The sequence below is a fragment of the Xenopus laevis genome, chromosome 6L (genome assembly GCF_017654675.1).
Source record: "Xenopus laevis strain J_2021 chromosome 6L, Xenopus_laevis_v10.1, whole genome shotgun sequence".
Classification (NCBI taxonomy): domain Eukaryota; kingdom Metazoa; phylum Chordata; class Amphibia; order Anura; family Pipidae; genus Xenopus; species Xenopus laevis.
Genome location: NC_054381.1, coordinates 81,391,308 through 81,417,383, shown reverse-complemented (window position 1 = coordinate 81,417,383; position 26,076 = coordinate 81,391,308). Strand labels below are relative to the sequence as shown.

General features: G+C 40.2%; 1 protein-coding gene across 1 annotated transcript; it reads left to right on the top strand.

Annotated features, from left to right (window-relative positions):
• The first annotated feature begins 1,405 nt into the window (after positions 1–1,405).
• On the top strand, positions 1,406–2,736 carry LOC121394675. The gene is made up of 2 exons (XM_041566238.1): positions 1,406–2,512; positions 2,690–2,736. Exon 1 carries the CDS (start codon positions 1,435–1,437, stop codon positions 2,224–2,226), a length of 792 nt encoding a protein of 263 aa, XP_041422172.1. The 5' UTR covers positions 1,406–1,434; the 3' UTR covers positions 2,227–2,512; positions 2,690–2,736.
• The last annotated feature ends 23,340 nt before the right edge of the window (positions 2,737–26,076 follow it).

Here is a 26,076-nt window from a genome sequence, read left to right as displayed (position 1 = left end):
CCTGAAGGTAAGAGACTGTCATGGGAAGATTGGAAAGAGTCCCTTCACCAGTTGAAGCACATACAGGTAACTAGACCCTATGTATCTGTTTCTTGTTCTATTACTCAATACAAAGAACTTTGTGTGTTTTCAGATGCTTCCACGCAAGCAATTGCAGCAGTGGCCTACTTAAAGGTGATAGATTCTGAAAGTCAGGTCCACATAGGTTTTGTGCTAGGAAAAGCTAAGTTAGCCCCATGTCCAGAACTTACAGTCCCACGACTCGAACTCTGTGCAGCAGTCCTCGCAGTGGATATAGCTGCATTCATAACAAAAGAAATTGACACCAATATAGACTCTGTCAGCTACTACACAGACAGCAGAATAGTTTTAGGCTACATTTGCAATGAGAAAAGAAGATTTTATGTCTTTGTTAGCAACAGAGTTCAGCGAATAAGAAGATCCTCTCTCCCTGAACAATGGCACTATGTGTCAACAGAGAGCAATCCAGCTGATCTGGCCACAAGATCTGTATCCGCAGCACACCTGAAAGATACTATGTGGTTCACAGGTCCACCCTTCTTGAGTCATTCTCACCACTTGAAACTAGAGACTGAAACCTTTACATTAGTGGATCCGGCTCAAGATACAGAGATTCATCCACAAGTTACAACCTTGAGTACAACATCCAAATGTAAAGAACTAGGGTCTGAACGTTTTTGCAGGTTCTCTAGCTGGAATACTTTGACGAGAGCATTAGCACGCCTCATTCATGTAGCGCATCTGTTCAAACAAAAAAGAGACAGCCAACTTGATCATTGTAAGGGCTGGCACCTTTGCAAAGAACTAAACTTTGTGCATGACTTTAAGAAAGCTAGAACAGTCATCATACAGAATGTTCAAAAAGAGACTTTTGCAAAAGAAATACAGAGCATTTTAGAAAAGGAAGGCATGCCAAATGATAGTACTCTCAGAGCATTGGACCCTTTCATAGATGAAAATGGACTACTGAGAGTAGGTGGTCGCTTGAGAAATGCAGACCTAGGACCAGAAGAAAGGAATCCAATTATTGTGCCTGGTCATCACTACATTGCTACCCTCATTGTTCGTCACTATCACATCCAGTCGCAACACCAAGGGCGCCACATTACAGAAGGAGCCGTCCGCTCAGCAGGATACTGGATAACAGGAGGAAAGAGATGTGTGAGTAGTCTAATCTTTAAATGTATCATATGCAAGAAGCTCAGAAATACTTGTGAAACACAAAAAATGGCAGATTTGCCACTTGATAGACTGAGAACAGATCCACCATTCACTCACATTGGCCTTGATGTATTTGGGCCATGGACAGTCTGCTCAAGACGTACACGAGGAGGCTCTGCCGACAGCAAAAGATGGGCAGTTCTTTTTACTTGTCTAAATATCAGAGCCATTCATATTGAAGTGATAGAATCCATGGACACTTCAAGCTTTATAAATTCTTTCAGAAGGTTTTTTGCTATACGTGGTCAAGTCAAAACTATCAGATCTGATCGTGGTACCAACTTCGTTGGAGCATGCCGTGAACTTGGAATCTCTTCCAACCTTAACTATGAAGAGATAGAAAGTTTCCTTTCCAAACAAGAGGTGTGTTGGATCTTTAATCCTCCTCATGCCTCCCACATGGGAGGTGTGTGGGAAAGAATGATAGGAGTTGCAAGAAGAATATTAGACTCCATGCTTCTACAGTTACCTTCAAAACTCTCTCATGAGGTTCTCATTACTCTAATGGCAGAAGTGACTGCAATAGTGAACTCAAGGCCTCTGACCCCAGTCTCAACAGATCCTGAGGACCCACAAATACTTACTCCAGCTACACTGCTGACTCAGAAGTTTGCATCTTATCCTGTACCTTCTGGGAACTTTGATGGTAAAGATCTCTATAAAAGACAATGGAGACAGGTTCAAAGCCTAGCCAAGGTTTTCTGGGACCGGTGGCGCAAACAGTATCTATCTACCCTGCAGGTAAGAAGGAAATGGCAATCAGATAGACTTAACATCAACACAGGAGATCTTGTCCTTCTAAAAGATCAACATACCAAGAGGAATGAATGGCCTATGGGTCGTGTAACAAAGACTTTCCCTGATAAAGATGGCAAAGTTCGCAAAGTGGAAATAAAGATTGCCAGAGATGGGAGTTCTACATTATTCTTCAGACCAGTGACAGAGCTCATCCTTCTTCTTCAGTCTGAAGACCCTGCTCCCTGATTGGACTAGAATTATTGTGGTGATCTTACAGACACCAGGCGGGGAGTGTACTGTTAGGACAGTTATATGTCTTTTCATTTGATTACAGGTATGAGCAGTCCTTCAGCTCCATCTACTGGACACTTGTAGCTATTTCCTGGTGTTAGTTATTTGTTTAATAAAGTTAGTTATTGACCTCTGATGTCGTAACTCCAGGTCACAGGAAGTAGGTGTTTCCAGCCTGTGCAGTTCATCTCATGTGCTCTCAGCTTTCTCCATGCTAAACAGGCCCTATGCAGCATTGTTGGTGAGTGTATACAGTTCTATTTGCTTAATATACTCAGCTTTTGCATCTTAGATAGAGAAGTTTGTTTCTGTTTGGTAGCAGATTTATTACATCTGTGTAATGTATATGCATGTGTACTGTATGTATATTGTTTCACCAGTCCAGCCACTTATACCTCTTTATTTGTATGTATTTCAGTTTTACCCTTTCATCTTTAAATACCCATTAAACAAGTTAACAACTTACACAGTGTGGTGCTTTGAAGAAGGGTTATCTGCCTGTCAATCTTACTTCAGACAGTGAGCAGGACAGAACAGTAGACAACATCACGCATAGCTGATGCAATACAGCACAGCTGCTTCAAATGAAAGCTCTGTTACTCTTAGGGGTATTCTCTCATTCATTGATCTTTTCTATGGGAACAAAAAGATCCCCTGCGATCAATCTATAATGTCCTTTAATGTACTTTGTGAAGTTTGGGGGGATCACAACGGGATTTTTAGCATTAATGCAGGCCACTCCAAGGTAAAAAGAAAAACAGTCCGTTTATTTTGAAAACAAAACAGCAATCAACATGGAAACAGAAAGAAAACTTTTTCAGTCAGCAACATAAAGTCCAGTAACAAACAAAATAGCTTACTTCTGCAGTTTTAGCCTTCAGTACCCCCAAGATACTAACCAGGCTTGGTCTGTGGGGGAAACCACCAGCAAAAGTGTCCAACTGGTTGGGTGCAACAATCAAGTGCAGTTCTCTCCTGTGCAACTCAACCCTGCACGCCTGCTGCTCACTCCCTTAAAGGAAACCTGTCACGATTGAGTTAACACTAGGAAGGCAATAAAACTGTTAAAACAAACCACATACCTCAATTTATTCAACTCAAATCTCACTAAATCTCAATTTATAACTACTTTTGAAAATGTCCACGAGATACTGACTGAAGCCCTGACTTTCTGAAAGTCAGGAGAGCAAGGCATCATGGGTAGAATCAGCCCTGCACACTCCTCTCACAATATCTCCAGTTTCTGCAGTTGTCAGGGGCTGGAGGACTACAGCACATGAATTTGTGTAGGAGTTCAAAAGCACACAGAATGGGGAAGCACATCGGTAAAGTTTTATCAGCACAGAGGAGGGAGGTGGTGTCAGATAAGGAGCTCCGTTTGCCGCCATTACAGAGCAGAAGTAGCAGCTAAAGTTTAACTATAGTCCTGCTGCTTTCTGCTCTAAGCACAGATAGTACTGGGAAGCACATCGGTAAGGTTTATCAGCACGGAGGAGGAAGAAGGGAGGGGGTGTCATATGTCAGATAAGGAGCTCCGTTTGCCGGTATTAGCAGAAGTAGCAGCTAAAGTTTAACCATAATGCTGCTGCTTTCTGCTCTTCATGTAAACAATTAGTCTACTCTTGAAAAGCAAAAGTATTGAGTTACTCTACCCTTCACACACACTTTCCTGATTTTTATATTTAACCGTAAATCCCAGCAGTGTCTTTATTTATTATTTATTTATTTTATTATGTATTTATTTATTTATTTTATTAGGTACATTTTTATTTTGGGGCTGACTAAGCTAAAGGGGGCTCATTAATAAACACTGGGCAAATGTGCACCTGGGCAGTAGCCCATAGTAACCAATCGGTGACTGGCTTTTTACAGGCAGCTGCAGGTTGAACTTTGAAAGCAAACATTTAATTGGTTATTGTCCAGGTGCAGATTTGCCCAGTGTTTATGAATGAGCCCCAAGAACTGCAGTGTTTTAGCAGGTTTTAGCGTTTCGGTAATTTCATAGTTTATGAGATTTTTTAGTAAAAGCCCACACAATCTAAATAGAACAATGTGTTTCAAACAATCCTAATAGAATATCAAGCCCTGGTGTGACATGAGTGGTACAGAGCCAGTCTATCACAGAGTATACTCTATCACTAAGCATCCATGAGATTTGGCAGTTTGGCACAATCCATACACAGAAAACAAAGGGGTCCTGTTTCAACATGGCAGCGCCTATGAAGCACTTTTTACATGTAGGAGATTTTCTAATCCGTTTCAGATATAGACAAAAACAGCTGACTAAAGGGTTAAACTAAGGAGGGAAAAGATATATATTACTTATGTCTCAAGGTGAGAGGTCCTCTTTAAAACACCCCTTGACTGTCCAGCCCACCCTCTGGCTGCTTAACCCTCTAGTGTTTCTTAGGGAATGGATGGCTCATCCACAATAAATCCCGTCCGGCTTGTACAACTTAATTACATAGTTAAATTGGGTTGAAAAAAGAAAAGTCCATCAAGTTCAACCCCTCCAAATGAAAACCCAGCATCCATACTCACACCCCTCCCTACTTTTAATTCAATTCTATATACCCATACCTATACTAACTATAGAGCTTAGTATCATAATACTGTCCCAGCTAACTTGAAAGCCTTAAAAGCACGTCTTTTCTTACCCACCTCAACACCAACACTTCTATTGAACCAAAAAGGTTTTGCTTTGCAACGATGTTCCTTGCTTACAAGTGGAATATACTGACAAGTATATTTATTAAGCAGCATTTTAAAGACTCTGTGTTTAACCCTGTGAAAAGCATTTCCCACTTAATATGTTGCAGAGATGCCCTTATACTGTCAAGTTTGCATACTGAAATTTAGTTTTTTAGTTACAGTACTCCCTTATAGAATTGCTTCTGCAACAGAATCTCAAAGGAGACCATGTTATGATCACTATTCCCTAAATGCTCACCCACACAAATGTTAGAAATGAGTTCAGTATTATTAGTTATTACAAGGTCCAAAAGAGTTATTCCTAGTAGGTTCTTGAATGAGCTGGAATAAAAAGTAGTCATTCAGCATATTTTCAAACCTACAAGCTTTTTCTGTCTTAGCAACATCATTACCCCAGTCAATGTCTGGATAATTGAAGTCACCCATAGCAACAACTTGACCCAGCTGTGAAGCCGCTTGTATCTGCAAGAGTAGCTGTACGACACTTATACAAGCTGGTTTATAGCATACACCAATGATAATTATTTTTGTAACCTTTTGCCCAGTCAAATTCTCTACCCAGAGGGATTCTACACCCTCACCAGTGCCAGCTATGGTTATTTCTTTAGTGCATGGCTTTAATTCAGACTTTACATACAAACACACTCCTCCACTCCTTTTTAATCCTTCTGTCCCTCATAAAAAGGGTGTAACCATTTAAATTCACAATCCAGTCACATGTTTCATGTGATACCAATTATATCATAATTTTTAGAGCATGCAATTAATTCTAGGTCTCAGATTTTACCTGACAAACTAAGTGCATTTGCCAACATATAGCGTAGGTTACTACTTTTACTTTGGAAATTCGCATTACTTAGTGGAGAATTATATGTTAAGTTAGTATTATTCTGTTTTCCTTGTAACAGAGGGACCTCCTTAGCTGGTAAACTGTATGGCCCCCATCACTCCTCCCCCATGACCCCTTACTAATCCCACTGCCCCGTCTACCCTAGCTTCCCCATAATTCTTTATCTTACCCACCCCCATTGCCTAATTTAAACACTCCTCCAACCTCTTATAGCCATTCTTTCCCCTAGCACCGTGGACCCCCTTCCATTGAGATGCAAACCATCACAATTGTATAGGTTGTACCCCAAGGAAAAATCAGCCCAATGCTCCAGGAGCCCAAACCCTTCCTTCCTACACCAAGACTTGAGTCACGCATTAGCTCCCTAAACTCACGCTGTTTTCCTAAACTTGCACGTGGCACGGGCAAAATTTCAGAAATTATGACATTGGAAGACCTTTCCTTGATCTTAGAGCCTAGATCCCTGAAATCACTCTTTAGTGTCTTCCATCTACCATTTATTTTGTCATTAGTACCGATATGCACTAAGACAGCTGGGTCAAGCCCAGCCCCACCCAATAATTTGTCTATCCGATCAACTACATGCCGAACCCTGGCACCAGGTACACAGTAAACTGTTCGGTTGTAGCGACCCGGACGACAAATTACCCTATCCACTTTTCTAATAATTGAGTCCCCTACAACCACAATCTGCTTAGGCCTGACTCTACTCTCCTCCCCACCACTACTAGAGAAACTGGTCTCCCGGCTGTTAGAGAGATCAGCCCCATTTAGAATTGCCAATCTTATAAAGAATAATCGTGTTGTGGAAACAGCAGTCATACATTGGAGATAAAAGGGTGCCTGGAGACAATGGGAAAGTTGGGTGAGACAATGGGTAAGTACATGCTGATCACATTGTAGGATGTGCTTCAGGTCACATACACTAGCCTGCTTGAACAATGGAAGGCAATACTAATGCCCCACCCTGGGTGAGTGAAGGGTAAAACCAGCCAATAGTACAACAGAACTAAGAGCAAGGGAGTGGGATCTCAAGCCCCAGGGGATATGGGTTAGTTCAGTTGTTGCAGAGTTGTCAAGGAAGGCATCTCCCACAAGTAGAACCACTGAGGTTCCCTGAGGAGTTGGTTACTACTGGAATTGGGGAGTTGCTGCACCTTTGGAGAAAAGTGCTTGTACCCTTTGGGAAAAGGAGACCCTGGTCTACAGCATGAATTGTCGCTGGACTGCTTATTCAGTATGTATTTGCCTGGAGGGACTGCTCCTCTTTGACTGAGAGGGTCCTATTGGGTTACTGACTGCACTTTGGGGGGTGGGTACTTGGGCTATGTTGGAATGATGGATTGAGGATTTTCTTGTTTCACTTATCCAAGAATATATGAACATGTTTAACCTCTGTTTTGTTGGATATTTGTTGAGTGTGAAACATTACACCAGTTTTAGGAAAATAGCTACATCTATCTGTGGATTCCCCCACATCAGTGCATTTTCCCGGTGTGGAGAAATAGTTCTAATGTTTAATAAAAATCACTAAAACCAATTGGTGAAGATCCGTGGCCTCATCATACTGTATATGTAACAACACACATGTCTCTTCACGGGTGTGTCACGTTCTGTTACTGAGGACAGATAGGAAGAAGGGAGCCTGAATACTGGATAACCTGGTGTATGTTGGAATGATGGATTGAGGATTTACTTGTTTCACTTATCCAAGAATATATGGACATGTTTAACCTCTGTTTTGTTGGATATTTGTTGAGTGTGAAACATACACCAGTTTTAGGAAAATAGCTACATCTATCTGTGGATTCCCCCACATCAGTGCATTTTCCCGGTGTGGAGAAATAGTTCTAATGTTTAATAAAAACCACTAAAACCAATTGGTGAAGATCTGTGGCCTCATCATACTGTATATGTAACAACAAACATGTCTCTTCACGCGTGTGTCACGTTCTGTTAGTGAGGACAGATAGGAAGAAGGGAGCCTGAATACTGGATAACCTGGTGTATAATCATGTATAGGAGACGGAGTTTGGAAGTCATGAAAAAGTAAAGATTTAATGAAAAAAGGTGCAAAACAGTAAACAGTGAATAAACAGAATAAACTGAGATAACGGCAAGCAAAACAAAGTCTAGTCAACGGGCCAAACGTCAGTATAGGCGACTAGCAGCAAAGGTCCAATAAACAAGTTGAGGTTGAGACAGGCTATAGGGAAAGTCCAGAGAGCAGGCTGAGGTCCACATGAAGCAGGCAGGGAACCAGGACAAGGGTACAGGAACAGGGAGAGGAACTTGGACCATGGAACTAGGAACAAGGCAAAGAACAAGGAGTTGCAGGTTAGATCTCACTGGGGAGCTTAATGATCAAGCAACTGGGAGTTGCTTGTAACAGGCTTATAAAAGGGGCAAGATTGTTGATTGGCAAACAGTTGAAGTTAATAAGGAAGGAGGGGCAAGAGAGCAGTAGAGCGATAGCATAAATCCATCATAATAACAAACCCACACTGACTCTAAGGGACCCAGTGGCTCAGGAGAACAGTGCAGGTATGGTTCAACAAATAGACAAGAGTTTGATTCCTGCCATTTCCTGACAGAGTGCCTTTTCTCTAGAAAAAAACAACCCAAACCTTGACAGTCTCCACTGTGGAGATGAAGTTTAAATCCTCCATCACTTTTACCAGTTTAGTTGCAGGTCTCTGCATTCTATCCAGCTCAATAATATGCTTCTCAAAGACTGAAGTCCCAAACTGCACTGCATATTCAAGATGTCCTTACCAAGGACCTATAAAGAGGTAAAATATTTCGTCCCTCGAGTTATTTACTGCCTTTTTTATACAAGACATTATTTTATTTGTTTTAGTAGCTACTGAATGGCACTGCCTAGAACTACATTGCTTGTTTTCCACACAAATCTCCAGATCCTTCCAAAATAATATATCCCCCAGGAATCACCATTTAGTGTATAACTTACATTTGTTATTTCTACCAATGTGCACATACAACATTGAACCACATTTGCTAGTTTCCTTCCCAGTTTTCCAATTAGTCAAAACAGAAACAGTACTTTCAGTGCCCACCTCAAGGTCATTAATAAACAAGTTAAAAAGCAAAGAGCCAAGTACAGACTCCTGCAGTACTCCACTATCAATACTGCTCCAATTAGAAAATTCTGCATTTACCATCATTGTTTTTAATCTATCCTTCAGCCTGTTATCTATGTAAGAACAAACATCATGTTCAAGGCCCATACTTCTTAATTTAATCAGCAACCTTCTGTGTTGTACTGTATCAAAAGGATCACATCTGCTGCCAATCCAAAGTCAAGGTTTCTGCTCAACTTCTCATAGAAGGCAATTATATTTGTCTGGCAAGATGTATTACACATAAAACCATGCTGGATCAAACTCAAATAGTATTGAGATTTTCAATGTATTCAACTATCTTATACCTTAATATTCCTTTCAAAAGCTTCCCTACTACAAACTAACAGGCCTATAGTTTACGGGCACCACATTAGCAATTCACCAATCTCTAGACACCATGCCAGACCTCAAGGAATCCTGAGAAATTAGTAAAGTACAGAGGTTTTGCAATCGCAGAGCTAAGCTTGTTTAGTATTCTGAGATGAATACCATCTGGTCCTAGACCTTTTATTTGTGTATTTATTACCGGTAAGCAGCAATTTAAAGATATTCTATTTTCCTTCTTTGCTTAATCCTGTGAAAAGCCTTTCCCATGTAATGTAGTGCAGAAACGCCCTTATACTGCCTAAATCTGCGCAGCTAATCGTTACTGCTACAGCTATAGCGTCATCTCTGCAACAATCTCTAAAGGGACTTATGTTATTATCACTATTCTCTAAATGCTTATCCACATAAATGTGAGAGTTGAATTCAGTATTATTATTTATTAAAAAGATCAGAGTCTTTCCTAGTAGGTTTTTGAACTACCTGAAATTAAAAGTTGTCATTTAGTATATTTACAAATCTACTAGCTTTTACAGACCCATTACTCCAGTCAATGTCTGAATCTCTATCCAAAGGTAATCCACCCACCCCAGTAATTGCTTAGTAAATGGCTTTAATTATGGCTTTACATAAAGACAAACAACCTCCACCTTTTTAGTCCCTTTATTTCTCCATTTAAATTCACAGCCCAGTCACATTTCATCTCATCAGGTCTCGGAGATGTCAATTATATTATAAATTTTATGCCAGCATCTCCAGCTCTCCCATTTTACCTGACAAACTCCATGCATTTGCCAACAAGCATTACTTCTTTTCCCTCTGATATGTATATTATGCTATGGAGACTTGTATCAAAAGTTACCATTCATTCAACAGTGGGATCTCCTTAGTTGGTATACTATGTGCCCCTCACTCTTCCCCCATTACCCCCACTGTCCATTCTACACTAGCTTCTCCATAGAAAAAACTATATCTCCATACATATCCAGGACCCAATGAGCCAGAACTGGTAATTTCACCATATCACTGATGATGCATCTCATCATATTTCTCTTGTAAGATATTACTTGTCTGCATGACATAACTAACCTTGACCAGCTGCACAAACGATATACAGTTAGGCCCATACATCTTTGGACAGAGACAATTTCTTTATATTTTTGGTTCTGTACATTACCACAGTGAATTTTAAATATAACAACTCAGATGCAGTTGAACTGCAGACTTCCAGCTTTAATTCAGTGGGTTGAACAAAAAGATTGCATAAAAATGTGAGGAACTAAAGGCTTTTTTTTAACACAATCACTTCATTTCAGGGGTTTAAAGAAATTGGACAATTGATACAAAGGCTATTTCATGGGCAGGTGTGGGCAATTCCTTTATTATGTCATTGTCAATGAAGCAGATAAAGGGAGGAACTCCATGGGCGATTTCGAGGCGCTGTGCAAAAACGCAGGTGCCAAGTCATTTGCAACGGAAATATGGTAAGACATGGAAATGTCAGATGAAGTTGCATCGTTCATCTGACACAACACGACTGTCGGATGCAGTGTGCAGAACGAACGTTGAAACACCATCCGACATTGCTATTGCTTACCTCATTTCCGTTGCATCTGACTTGATGCCTGCATTTTTATACAGCGCATCAGATCGTGCCGAAATTGCCTGTGGAGTTCCTCCTAAAAGCCCTGGAGGTGATTTGAGTGGGGGGGGGTGCTTGTATGTGGATGATTTTGCTGTGAACAGACAACATGCAGTCAAAGGAGCTCTCCATGCAGGTTAAACAAGCCATCCTTAAGCTGTAAAAACAGAAAAACCAATCCGAGAAATTGCTATAATATTAGGAGTGGCAAAATCTACAGTTTGGTACATCCTGAAAAAGAAAGAAAGCACTGGTGAACTCAGCAACGCAAAAACTTCTGGATGTCCACAGAAGATAACAGTGGTGGATGATCGCAGAATGATTTCCATGGTGAAGAGAAAACCCCTTAACAACAACCAAACAAGTAAACAACACTCTCTAGGAGGTAGGTCTATCGATATCCAAGTCTACCATGAAGAGAAGGCTGCATGAAAGTAAATACAGAGGGTGCACTGCAAGGTGCAAGCCACTCATAATCATCAAGAATAGAAAGGCTAGATTGGACTTCGCTTAAAAACATCTAAAAAAAAAGCCAGCAGAGTTCTGGAAAAACATTCTTTGGACAGATGAAACCAAAATCAACCTCTGCCAGAATGATGGCAAGAATAAAGTATGGAGAAGGCATGGAACACCTCATGATCCAAAGCATACCACATCATGGTGGAGGCAGTGTGATGGCTTGGGCGTGCATGGCTAACAGTGGCACTAGTGTTTATCAATGATGTGACACAGGACAGCCAAATTAATTCTGAGGTGTTCAGAGACATACTGCTCAAATCCAGCTAAATGCAGTCAAATTGATTGGGAGGTGTTTCATAATACAGATGGACAATGACTCAAAACATACAGCCAAAGCAACCCAGGAGTTTATTAAAGCAAAGAAGTGGAATATTCTTGAATGGCCAAGCCAGTCATCTGATCTGAACTCAATTGAGCACGCATTTCTTCGCAACTTCAGACAGAAAGGCCCACAAACAGCAACTGAAACCCGCAGCAGTAAAGGCCTGGCAGAGCATTAAAAAGAAGGAAACACAGAATATGGTGATGTCCATGAGTTCAACACTTCAGGCTGGCATTGCCAGCAAAGGGATTTCATCCATGTATTAGAAATGAAAATTTTATTTTCAATTTTGTCAAATTTGTCCAATTTCTTTTGAGCCCCTGAAATGAAGGGATTCCGTAAAAAAAAAAGCTTTAATCTACGAGATGTTAGACCCCCAGCAGCGTATACTAACCCTATATTGAAACATACCTTCATGTTGTGGGACAAACTGAAACATAAGTATAAAGAAGGGCTTTGCTCAAATCTGTCTCCATTCACTCCACTGTTTTCTAACCCAATTTTTCCTCCAGGACATAATTCACTTTCTTTCAGATGGTGGTTAGACAATGACTTTTTCGATATCAATAGTTTTACTCCATTTGGCAAAATCATCCCTTGGGAGGATCTGAGATCCAAATACTCTATTCCTTTGCGGGAACATTACCGATACTTGCAACTCAGCCATTTTATCCAAAAACACTGAGGTAAAACGTCGCATCCAAAGATCTTTTTTGAATACCTCTGCGCTCACCCCCATGATAAGGGTCAAATATCCTTGATTTATGCTCATTTTCGATCTTATGCCACTCCAGATAAGCATAAATATATGGAACGATGGGAAACGAGACTTAATAAGGTGCAGGAGAAGGCACAATGGGAACTGGCTCTTGGCAATATCAGGAAGGCGTCCATTAATACAACTATTAAGGAAAATGCTTATAAGCTATTATACGATTGGTACCTCACTCCAGCAAAGCTCAGCCGAATATGTCATTCCAAGCCAACTTGCTTCAGAGGCTGTGAAGTCGTGGGAGATGAACTGCACATGTGGTGGTAATGCCCACTAATTTCTGGAAATTAGAAATATTTGCTCTCTTGAGTGATATTCTCAATAAACCGATCACACCGGATCCTTGGCTTGTCCTTCTTACCTTTCCGTCGGCATCCCTTACCAGGAAAGAATTTAAGATCTGCTCCAATATATGCTTAGCAACCAGATGTGCTAGTGCCTGCAAATGGAAAGGGGGTACCCCTACAATACCGGAAATTAAACGCAAAATATGGTGGGTGTCCTCCATGGAAAAACTTACAGCAATGATCCAACATAACATGGACAACTACAACGCAATTTGGACCCCATAGGTGCTTTGGTGTGAGACAAACTTACGAGTTCCTTCAAACTTACCTGCAAATGTAATGTGAGTTCTCCCTTACAGTGTCTCAAGTTGTATTCACTGTTTTACATGTGTTTTCTATACAAATTGTGGTACTGCATTGTTCCTATGCTTACTTCATATGTGGTGTCAATTGGCGAGAGTCCTACCCTCTTCCCACCCCTCCTTCTTCCTCTATCATTATTTTCTTTTTCTTTCTTTTTCTTCACGCCCTTTTTTATTTCCGTTACAATTATATTTTCACAGTCCAGATATCAACATTTGTCATAAGCTGCTGAGAAATGTTCTACCTTGATCTCCATTGTAACCCATTTACCATATTATATGAATGGACTGTTGAAAAGATAAATAAAAAGATTAAAAAAAAAAAAGCTTTAGATCAACCCACTGAAGTTTAGTTCAACCCACTGAATTAAAGCTGAAAGTCTGCAGTTCAACTGCATCTGGGTTGTTTTACTTAAAAATCACTGTGGTAATGCACTGAACTAAAATTAGAAAAAAAGTTGTCTCTGTCCAAAGATTTATGGGCCTAACTGTATATTGCCATTATTTGCCTGTTATTACATTTTACAAAAATGAAGGTATTGGTATCATATTACCGAAGCTCATGTGCCACATCAAAACCCCCCCAAAAAATTTTAAAAATTGGGGGGTTATTTAAGTTTCGAGTTGTGTTAAGTTTTGAGTCCTACACTGCCTACTGTGTACTAAACATTAAGTTGCATTTAAAAACATTTTAAACCAATGAAACCCCTAGCAACAGTGTGCATTATTTGTGATATGAAATATAAAAAAAATAGTACTTTCATTTATTGTTATATCAAAAATGTGTTTGCATTATTGGCAAGACTACATTGGACCCTTTAAAAGTGTCAGATATTGAATTCCGCTTGCCTTTTTTCATTTTACAATGCATGCCAGTGACAATGAGATTACATTCCTTGCCATTATAATCTACATTCATAAACTTTCTTGTAAAGTCTATGAATAAGAATATGATACTCTCTTTCAATTCTCTACCTACGCTAGCTAAAAAGAGCTCTTCCACAGAATAAGTTCAAATGTATTGAAGAAGAAATAAGTTAAAAGTGTATAAGGAAATGTGTCAGAAATGTAGAGACGGGGGTCTCCAGACAGGCTGTAAAGTCAAATGAGTGAGATTCAGGCCTGGAATGGGGCATACATGCTTCAAGTGAATAATAATTTAAAAAAACAGCACTAAGATGAAAAAGTTGGTCTTTGATTAGCGATAACCTGCCCCATATATACCATCAGTAATGACATATAAAATGGGCATGAAGTAATGTTTCAGCCTAATGAGGGTAGGACAGAATAATAAAAAACAAAATTTGTTTTGGGAACATGAAGTGTGGCATTTTCCATTGTCTAACCAGCAACTGTTGCTCTAATTGTCAAAAGGGTGAGTACATCTACCATCCTAAGATTCACGGATGGTATATGTGTGCATCCACATTTGTGGTCTATGTGATCAAGTGTCCATGAGAAAACTGAACAAACTATGGCAAGTCCGTCGGTTTGGATGAATTATAGTTAAACCAACTTAGATTTCAATTCATGGATTTGGCAGAAAGAAACGTAGGTCATCATGTTGTTATTATAATAATAATAACAACATGTATTTATAAAGAGCTAATATATTCTGTACACCTTAAAACTTGTATACACCAAACATTAAATTGCACATAATATTGATTGATACAGGTGTTAAGGAGGGCCCTGCTCAAAAATCTTCAAACTAATAGGAAAAGGTGGTCTAAGACAGAAGGCGTAAGGATGGGCAAGGTAGGGCTATAGTGAGACATGTAACATAGTAACATAGTAACATAGTAAGTTAGGTTGAAAAAAGACACGTCCATCAAGTTCAACCTTTTAACTTTTTTTTAACTTGCCTAACTGCTAGTTAATCCAGAGGAAGGCAATAAAAAAAAAATTCCTTCCTGACTCCAAGGACTAGTCCCTGGATCAACTTGGACCATGAGCTATTTCCCATAACCCTGTATTCCCTTACTTGTTAAAAAGCTATCCCACCCCTTCTTAAAGCTATCTAATGTATCAGCCTGTACAACTGATTCAGGGAGAGAATTCCACAACTTCACAGCTCCCACTGTAAAAAACCCCTTCCGAATATTTAGGCAGAACCTTTTTTCTTCCAATTGGAATGGATGACCTTGTGTCAGCTGGCAAGACCTACTGGTAAATAAAGCATTAGAGAGATTATTATATAATTCCCTTATATATTTACATAGTTATCATATCACCCAGCGCCAGTCTTTCCTCATAGCTAAGATTTTCCATACCTTTTACCAGCTTAGTTGCTTTTCTCTGTACTCTCTCTAATACAAAAATGTCCTGTTTGAGCACTGGAGACCAAAACTGTGCTGCATATTCTAAATGGGGCCTTACCAGTGCTCTATACAGTGGAAGAATGACCTGTCCTGCCGTGAATCAATGTCCCTTTTAATACAGCTCAAGGCCTTATATGCCCTTGATGCTGCTGACTGGCATTGCTTGCTACAGCCAAGTTTATCATTTACAAGGACTCCAAGGTCTTTTTCCATAACGGATTTGCCGAGTGCAGTTTTTAAGGGTATAAGTGGCTTGGATATTTTTACCTCCCAGGTGCATGACTTTACATTTATCAACATTGACTCTCATCTGTCACCTAGCCACCCAGATTGCCAGTTTGTCTTGACAAACTGCTGCTTCACAGATACCACATCCTGGATGGAATTAGTTGGGCTGGATAGTTTTGTGTCATCTGCAAATATTGATACATTACAATATCCCCCCCAAGTCATTAACGGACAAGTTAAATAAAAGTGGATCCAATACAGAGCCCTGAGGGACCCCACTAAGAGAATGTACCATTAACAAGCAACTTCTGTACCCGACCTTGTAGCGAGTTTCCTATCCATGTGCAAATGACTTTATTAAGCCCAACAGACCTTAGTTTAACAAGCAGTCATTTGTGGGGCACGGTATCAAATGCTTTGGCAAAATCCAAATAGATCACATCTACTGCCCCCCACTGTCCAGCATCTTACTTACCTCATCATAAAAAGCAATCAAATTGGTCTGACATGACCTATCCTTCATAAAGCCATGCTGATTGCTGCTTATAATGCCATTCACTAGGACAAATTTTTGAATGTAATCCCTTAACAAGCCTTCAAATAATTTGCCCACCATGGATGTCAAACTTACTGGCCTATTATTGCCAGCCTGAGATAGTAATCCCTTTTTAAATATTGGAATTACTTTTCTCCAATCCATAGGTACCATACCAGATGAAAGAGAATCTTAGAAAATCAGAAATAGGGGCCGGTCTAAAACTGAACTAAGCTCTCTTAAAAACCCGGGGTGTATGCCATCTGGCCCTGGTGCCTTGTTTACATTAATTTTTATTAAAGCTTTATGAATCATATCCTGAGTCAGCCACTGACTAGATTGAGTTGAGCCATCAGTGCAGCTATGAAGTGAGCCTGGGACCTCCTCTATTGAATACACTGAAGAGAAAAACTGATTTAGCACATTTGCCTTTTCTGTATCTGTTACAACCATATGGATTTATCCTTGGGAATGGTTCTCTATTCTCTGTGACTTTCAGTTTGGGGTCTTGTATCTTGGCCCTTTATCTGGTCCTCAATTCACCAACTAGAAGTCCCTGTACTAGCAGGTTAAACACCACGGGGTCCACAGGGAACTCTTCATTTCTCCTCCTTGGAGTGAAAGGCTGCTCATAACTTTAGCTAGGCCTCCCTTTCACTCCTAGAGCATCTATGACTGTAAACTCGCTATCACTAGCTAAACCTTATTTACAATGCAACTCCAACTATAGCCCTGGACCTGTTTCCACCTCCCAGTGAGGTGATATTCCAGGAGAGACCCTGAGCACATGGTGCTCTAACCTTTTATATCAGATCATACTGCCCTATACTATGCATTTCTCAGACCAGTATTAAATTACACTTAACCCCACAGGGGAAAGGGGTTCACTACCTGGGTGAATGCTTAAGGTGTCAAAATAACCAATAACTGCCCAAATGACAAATACTAGATTCTAGGGTTCTCTACAGAAACATATGTTAAGGTATTCATAAAAGGCTGAGAGATTGGGAGAAAGTCTGTTGGAAGGTAGTCAAAAAATTTTCTTGAGTCTACAAAAGATATTGTATGAACTGCTTTATGTTTCACAGACTTAGAAAATTAGAGGTTCTAAGTGAGGGCAAGAGAGAAATTAAGAAACGTGAATGGCAGAGGTGGAAAAGTATAGTTAGGAAAATAGATATGCACTAAATCGATAACTTCAGCCATTACCTAAAACTCCAGTATATATTTGGCTATATAGTGACACAACATTTTTTATTTGATATTCTATTATGAAAAAAATTAAAAAAAAATGCATAACCTGAGAATAAAACAACAATGTTATGTTCAGTTTTTCAGACCTTCCAAATCACATAATTTGAAAATTATGAATTTGAAGGCAAAAGAAAGATGATGGTAACTGCCTGTGACATTATTAAGGGGAAAAAATCTTCAGGCAGAATTCCCATCAAGTTTATCTACAGTCAACGTGTCTAGCAAGGCAGTATTGGGGCCAGACTGACCTTTCATGCTTCCTCTGAATGCTGCTTGATGAAGTCAATGATAAAGAGTATGGAAGTAATATTAAAGACTTTCAAAGCATTATGAGACCATATTTTACATAGAAACTTAAAACCAGAGTGTTTAGTTACAGGTTCAGCTGGGATTTCAATAAAAGGTGCAACATTTGCTAATTTTTATGTAACATCAAATGAAAGTATATAAAAAAGTAATCAGAGAGTGCCCTTATCTGTTCTTTGTCCAATATTTAAAATTGAAATCTAGTGATGGGCGAATTTGCGCCGTTTTTCGCGAATTCGCGAAACGGCGAAAAATTCGCAAAATGGCGCAGGCGTCTCGTTTTTGATGCCGGCACCCATTTTTGACGCCCTGAGGGACCCCACTAAGAGAATGTACCATTAACAAGCAACTTCTGTACCCGACCTTGTAGCGAGTTTCCTATCCATGTGCAAATGACTTTATTAAGCCCAACAGACCTTAGTTTAACAAGCAGTCATTTGTGGGGCACGGTATCAAATGCTTTGGCAAAATCCAAATAGATCACATCTACTGCCCCCCACTGTCCAGCATCTTACTTACCTCATCATAAAAAGCAATCAAATTGGTCTGACATGACCTATCCTTCATAAAGCCATGCTGATTGCTGCTTATAATGCCATTCACTAGGACAAATTTTTGAATGTAATCCCTTAACAAGCCTTCAAATAATTTGCCCACCATGGATGTCAAACTTACTGGCCTATTATTGCCAGCCTGAGATAGTAATCCCTTTTTAAATATTGGAATTACTTTTTCTCCAATCCATAGGTACCATACCAGATGAAAGAGAATCTTAGAAAATCAGAAATAGGGGCCGGTCTAAAACTGAACTAAGCTCTCTTAAAAACCCGGGGTGTATGCCATCTGGCCCTGGTGCCTTGTTTACATTAATTTTTATTAAAGCTTTATGAATCATATCCTGAGTCAGCCACTGACTAGATTGAGTTGAGCCATCAGTGCAGCTATGAAGTGAGCCTGGGACCTCCTCTATTGAATACACTGAAGAGAAAAACTGATTTAGCACATTTGCCTTTTCTGTATCTGTTACAACCATATGGATTTATCCTTGGGAATGGTTCTCTATTCTCTGTGACTTTCAGTTTGGGGTCTTGTATCTTGGCCCTTTATCTGGTCCTCAATTCACCAACTAGAAGTCCCTGTACTAGCAGGTTAAACACCACGGGGTCCACAGGGAACTCTTCATTTCTCCTCCTTGGAGTGAAAGGCTGCTCATAACTTTAGCTAGGCCTCCCTTTCACTCCTAGAGCATCTATGACTGTAAACTCGCTATCACTAGCTAAACCTTATTTACAATGCAACTCCAACTATAGCCCTGGACCTGTTTCCACCTCCCAGTGAGGTGATATTCCAGGAGAGACCCTGAGCACATGGTGCTCTAACCTTTTATATCAGATCATACTGCCCTATACTATGCATTTCTCAGACCAGTATTAAATTACACTTAACCCCACAGGGGAAAGGGGTTCACTACCTGGGTGAATGCTTAAGGTGTCAAAATAACCAATAACTGCCCAAATGACAAATACTAGATTCTAGGGTTCTCTACAGAAACATATGTTAAGGTATTCATAAAAGGCTGAGAGATTGGGAGAAAGTCTGTTGGAAGGTAGTCAAAAATTTTTCTTGAGTCTACAAAAGATATTGTATGAACTGCTTTATGTTTCACAGACTTAGAAAATTAGAGGTTCTAAGTGAGGGCAAGAGAGAAATTAAGAAACGTGAATGGCAGAGGTGGAAAAGTATAGTTAGGAAAATAGATATGCACTAAATCGATAACTTCAGCCATTACCTAAAACTCCAGTATATATTTGGCTATATAGTGACACAACATTTTTATTTGATATTCTATTATGAAAAAAATTAAAAAAAAATGCATAACCTGAGAATAAAACAACAATGTTATGTTCAGTTTTTCAGACCTTCCAAATCACATAATTTGAAAATTATGAATTTGAAGGCAAAAGAAAGATGATGGTAACTGCCTGTGACATTATTAAGGGGAAAAAATCTTCAGGCAGAATTCCCATCAAGTTTATCTACAGTCAACGTGTCTAGCAAGGCAGTATTGGGGCCAGACTGACCTTTCATGCTTCCTCTGAATGCTGCTTGATGAAGTCAATGATAAAGAGTATGGAAGTAATATTAAAGACTTTCAAAGCATTATGAGACCATATTTTACATAGAAACTTAAAACCAGAGTGTTTAGTTACAGGTTCAGCTGGGATTTCAATAAAAGGTGCAACATTTGCTAATTTTTATGTAACATCAAATGAAAGTATATAAAAAAGTAATCAGAGAGTGCCCTTATCTGTTCTTTGTCCAATATTTAAAATTGAAATCTAGTGATGGGCGAATTTGCGCCGTTTTTCGCGAATTCGCGAAACGGCGAAAAATTCGCGAAATGGCGCAGGCGTCTCGTTTTTGATGCCGGCACCCATTTTTGACGCCGGCGCCCGTTTTTTTGACGCCGGCGCCCGTTTTCGAGACCGGCACCCGTTTTTGCCGCGAATTTTCGCGGGCGTTTCGCGAATTTATTCGCTGGCGGCGAATCACGCAAATTCGCCGCAAATTCGCGCCTGGCGAATAAATTCGCCCATCACTATTGAAATCTATTAAAAGTTTTACAAATGGTCACTCACATAGCCAGCACTGGGCTAAGTACCCCTGCACAGTAACCTATGGCAATTGTTTGTTTGTTTTTTTGGTGTTGCTTTTATTGTTTTACCTATAGTTAACTAAAATAAAGCTAATTACTCTTTGGATACTTTAGGTTTACTGCCTAGATGCAAGTTTTGCCAGTGATGATACATGAGCCCCTTTATTGCCTCTAGATAAAGTGTATCTAGATGGTCTGTCCCCACACATTTTGGAAAGTAGCTTTCTGTGAATGTATAGGAAGGCAACCCTGAAATAACATAAAATGTGAATATGTACAACCTTATTTTCCTCTTCTGTTTGTGCTATGCAAATCATTGCACCTTGCAGTTTTATCCTTGCCTACAATTGTGCTTTGGGGTTTACTACAGTTATGGACTGAAAATTCCCCAACTTAAAGGAAAACTATACCCTTTTTTAGGTACTGTCTCAAATTGTGTATTTAAGTAAAAGCATCCCATAACATACTTTTATTTGCATTTACTCACATAGAAAACATAAAACATACACCTAAGTAAGAGCATCTGTCATAGCTCTTATTAAATTGAAATTTGCCATGTTATGAATTAAGCCCAACCCTCTGAATCGTACGATTCACCGTGCTCGTACCGGTTGGGAAAGAGGGGAGTGGAGTTTTACTTCAGGCAGGAGTTTATGACCACACCCCTTTTTTGATTGGGTGTTATCTGCTGACATCATCAAAGCTTGCCGATTGCTTTGTAAGAACAAAATCTCCTCAAAAGAGGGATTTTGACAGCTACAGAACCGTTAGATTTAATGTCAGCATCTCTCTTTGTATTTGTCTTGCTAAGTATCTGAAATCAGTCTAACTTCTAGTAAGGTAATTATTTACGGCACTGTCCCTACTTATCTGTGGAGAAGCTGTAAAAATGTCATGAAAGCTGTCAGTGTCACTGCTATGATGGATCACACTAACCAATGGAGCAGATGGAGAACGAGCAGCTGAACAATAACTGTGGGGGCAGGGTTTTGCATAAGTGCAAAAGATGTGATTGTGAAATTGCTGGCTATTCGGTGTCCGCAAGTGCAATCCACAGTCCGCGATGGTGCGCCTGACCGCGATGTCGCACGTGTGTGCGCGTCCGCGATTATACGCTCACGTGGTCGCGTGTCCGCAAATGTGCACACCAACGTCCGCATTTGTGTATAGGATTTTCACAGCCTAGTCGTCTCCCCAGTCTTGTTACCACAGTCTAGCTGCAGTCCTCACACCACGACCCCCAATGCAGCCCCCACAGCACGGTCTCCAGTCAGTGTGGTGTTTTTGATGATATGACATGTTACAACATTTGTAACATTATTATAACTCAATACAGGTTTCCAAACAGAAAAAAGGTCTATAAATACCTTTGGAACAATTTTTTAGGATTAATACAAACAATGTATCTTGTGAAAAATGTATACTTCCTAAAGAGAAAGTAAAAGGCGCCTTCAAATGACGTGTAGTCTTATGCTCCAATAAAAGAACAGAGGCGTGTCTGTAAGTCTCTAATGAGTCATGTGATTCATACTGTGAACGAGCACGCAGAGGAGAGGGGTTACTTGAGGTGAGCTAAAATGGCTTCTTAAGGTAGATTATGTAAATCATTAATTATTAACTTAAATATGTAAAAAAACTGGTATGTTCTATTGTTAATCTTTCAGTATACATAATAACTACTCTGTTGAAAAAATTTAATTTTTGACCCAATAGTTCCCCTTTAATATTTCTCTATATTGCTCAGTCCCAGTACCTGGGTGAGTTAGTATTCCTCTCTAGCCCAGAAAGTTTATGGAAGTAATCATGCAAGCTTTGATATAGCCTTGGTTCTCTCTCTTTGTGTTAGGAGTTTAATGTAATAATATTATATTAATATTAATCAAAAAGTCTTTGATTTTCAGGTACTTCGTAGAGGAAGATTCTTTGTGGATCTCAGAGGGAGCTGTCTTGCAAGTAGGAGAAGAGCGGTAGGAGCCTCCAGGAAAGTACAGCTGTAGCAGGAAGATAATTCTGATAGAATTAATGCGGTCTTAATGATAACCTCTTTCCACTGTGAGAAATGGATCCTTCACAAAGTAATTATTCTCAATGTTAAGGAAGAATCCGATCCACACAGCTGGGGATAACCAATCCTTACAAAGGTAAGTAACAATGGATGCAGTCAGGAGACAGTCAATGGTATATGCCCCACTTAGTCGGTAAACATATAGTCTATACGTAATTAATGCAATGGATAAGCCAAGCAAGACCACACAGGCAAGCAAGCATTAACAGCAGGAGTCTTTGGCAAGGATTGGTTTTTGCGGAGAGAAAGCACAGCACAGCTGGCAAGGGTTAATGGCACAATCTTTAGTAAAGAATGATTTTCATGGAGGAAAGCTGTCAAACTTGCAAGAGTTAAGACACAGTCTTTGTAATGAAGGATTTATGAAAACACAGTAACAACCAGTGCTAGAATCCTTTTAAATAATGTTTAAGTTCAGGCAAAAAACAAAATGCAAATTGGTGCAGCAATTGACTCACTGGCAAATCCATTATGGAAAAGGACCTTGGAGTCCTTGTAGATGATAAACTTGGCTGTAGCAAGCAATGCCAGTCGGCAGCATCAAGGGCAAATTAGGTCTTGAGCTGTATTAAAAGGAGCATAGAGTCAAGGGAGGAGGGGGTCATTCTTCCACTGTATAGAGCACTTGTAAGGCCCCATCTAGAATATGCCGTACAGTTTTGGTCTCCATCACTCAAACAGGACATTATTGTATTAGAGGGGGTACAGAGAAGGGCAACTAAGCTGGTAAAAGGTATTGAAAATCTTAGCTATGAGGAAAGACTGGCCAAATTGGGGATGTTCACGCTGGAGAAGAGGCGCTTAAGGGGTGATATGATGACTATGTATAAATATATAAGGGGATCATATAATAATCTCTCTAATGCTTTATTTACCAGTAGGTCTTTCCATCTGACACGAGGTCACCCATTCCGATTAGAAGAAAAGAGGTTCCGCCTAAATATTCGGAAGGGGTTTTTTACAGTGAGAGCTGTGAAGATGTGGAATTCTCTCCCTGAATCAGTTGTACAGGCTGATACATTAGATAGCTTTAAGAAGGGGTTGGATAGCTTTTTAACAAGTAAGGGAATACAGGGTTATGGGAAATAGCTCATGGTCCAAGTTGATCCAGGGACTAGTCCGATTGCCATTTTGGAGTCAGAAAGAATTTTTCCCCCTCTAAGGCAAATTGGAGAGGCTTCAGATGGGTTTTTTTTTTTTGCCTTCCTCTGGATCAACTGGCAGATAGGTAGTTAATAAAAAAAAAAAAAAAAAGGTTGAACTCGATGGACATGTGTCTTTTTTCAACCTTACTTACTATGTTACTATGTTACTATGTTACTGGCAGGAAAAAAGAAGGTGGTATGGAGCACCCTGCAAGAAATTGAGATAATCAGGAGCGAGAGAAGACAAGAACACACTGGGCCAAGCTAGAAGATCCGTCCAGCTGAGCAGAAGTACCAGGGGAGAAGAACCAAAGCCAAAGCCAAATGCAGACGAAGATCAGAACCTAAGAAATCAAGCCAAAAGAAGAAGCTGAAGGTACTTATTGGAAGATGTAAGGGTAACTGTGCAGCAAACTGTGCATGCATTGTCCGAAGAGAACAGAGAAGGCAACTGCAAGCTCCAGAATGGAGCTGCGGAGCATTACACTTTGGCCTCTACTTGTCTTACAGGTTGGATGTCTCTAGGGGAGCCTGGGTCAACAAGGCTCCAGTAAATGCTGGGAACAAGTACCCTGTGAACTAGGTTAGACATCAGTAGGATAGCAATTGTCATAGTACATTCTAGGAAATTACATTCAATACCATCATCCCTCAAAAGCTGAGTGGGAAACTAAGCGAGCTGGGATTGTGTACCTCTTTGTGCAATTGGATCTTGGACTTTCTGTCAGAGAGGCCTCAGTCTGTTTGTAATGGCGACAACCTTTCCAGCACCATCAGATTGAGCACAGGAGCTCCTCAAGGATGTGTTCTCAGCCCGTTGTTGTACACATTGCTGACACATGACTACATAGCTAGACACAGCTCAAACCACATCATCAAGTTCGCCGATGACACAACTGTGGTGGGGCTCATCAGCCACAACGACAAGTCGGCATACAGAGATGAGGTTCAGCAGCTGGCGGTCTGGTGCAGTGAGAACAACCTGTCACTGAATGTGGATAAAAATAAAGAGATGATCGTCGACTTCAGGAGAACTCGCTCACACACCACTCAACATCAACGGCTCCATAGTAGAGACAGTAAAGAATTCCTGGGAGTCCCCATCTCTGATGACCTCACCTGGACCACCAACACCGCCTCCATCACCAAAAAGGCTCAGCAGCGTCTTCACTTCCTAAGACGACTGAAACAGGCCAGCCTTCCGTCTCCCACCCTCACAGTGTTCTACAGGGGCACCATAGATAGCATCCTGACAAGCTGCATCTCCATCTGGTACAGTAGTGACAGCTCTGCTGACCGGAAAAGCCTACAGCTGGAGCAGCTCTTCTATCACTGCAGGACATCTTCCACAAGCGCTGTGCAAGAAGGGCCTCCTGAATTGCACTGGACTCCTCACACTCCCATCCGGCAAACGCTTTCGCAGCATTAAAGCCCGAACAACCAGGCTGCACAAAATCTTTTTTTCACAAGTGATCAGACTCCTCAACTCACTGCCTGCTCTCCCACTACATTCCAGACACACCTGAACTGTGAACTTAACTTTGTGAACTGTTAATTTATTTGCACAATTGTAAAGGTTTACACATGTATTTATCCAATTTCTGCCAATATATTGCACATTTTATGTTTACATGTTTATTGTGTATATTTAAGTGCCTTTTTGTGATATGTACTAGCTGGAGCCACGTTGTCTCGTCTCACTGTGTATTCGTATACTGCTGAGATGACAATAAAGTTTACTTTGACTTTGACATTAGACAGTTTAGCTAGTAGGGGCAGCCTTGTACCTTGGCCTTAAGGTTAAGGGACCATAGTGAGAAAAGGAATTCATGCTAGTATTTACTCCCTGAATATATCTACTAGAGGGCATCTGGACCCCTAGCTGGTAACCATAAAGGTTCATCTTAAAACCAGAACATCTCCACAGTGATGCCATTGCCTTGCTCTTAAACACTGCAACCATCTATCTACCTCGTATAACCCTGTGCCATTTACAAATAAACGTTTTATGTTTAATTAATCTCTGTTATCCTACAATTTATTACAGCAGGTAAGAGGGAGCCCAATGTAACCAATATTTTGACCTACTAAGCTAGAAAAGGTATTCTGGATCAAGGGATACACTTCCATGTTCTCTTTCAGTGTGGAATATGATCAGAATATGGTGCACAGCAAGCCAGTGGGCATAATATGAAGTCAATAAAAAAATAGTCAGCTGAATAAATCATGAACCTAACAATGACTGCTACTGTCCTTGATTTTTTTTCATAGCCTCTACAAGAAAAGAACATAAAAGCATACCAGCATAAATACTGCCCTGTACACTGGCAGATAAAAAGGGATTTATACTTACGATAAATGT

Coding starts and splice junctions, on each gene's coding strand:
- LOC121394675 (XM_041566238.1), top strand. CDS start 1,435: ATGGACACTTCAAGCTTTATAAATTCTTTCAGAAGGTTTTTTGCTATA.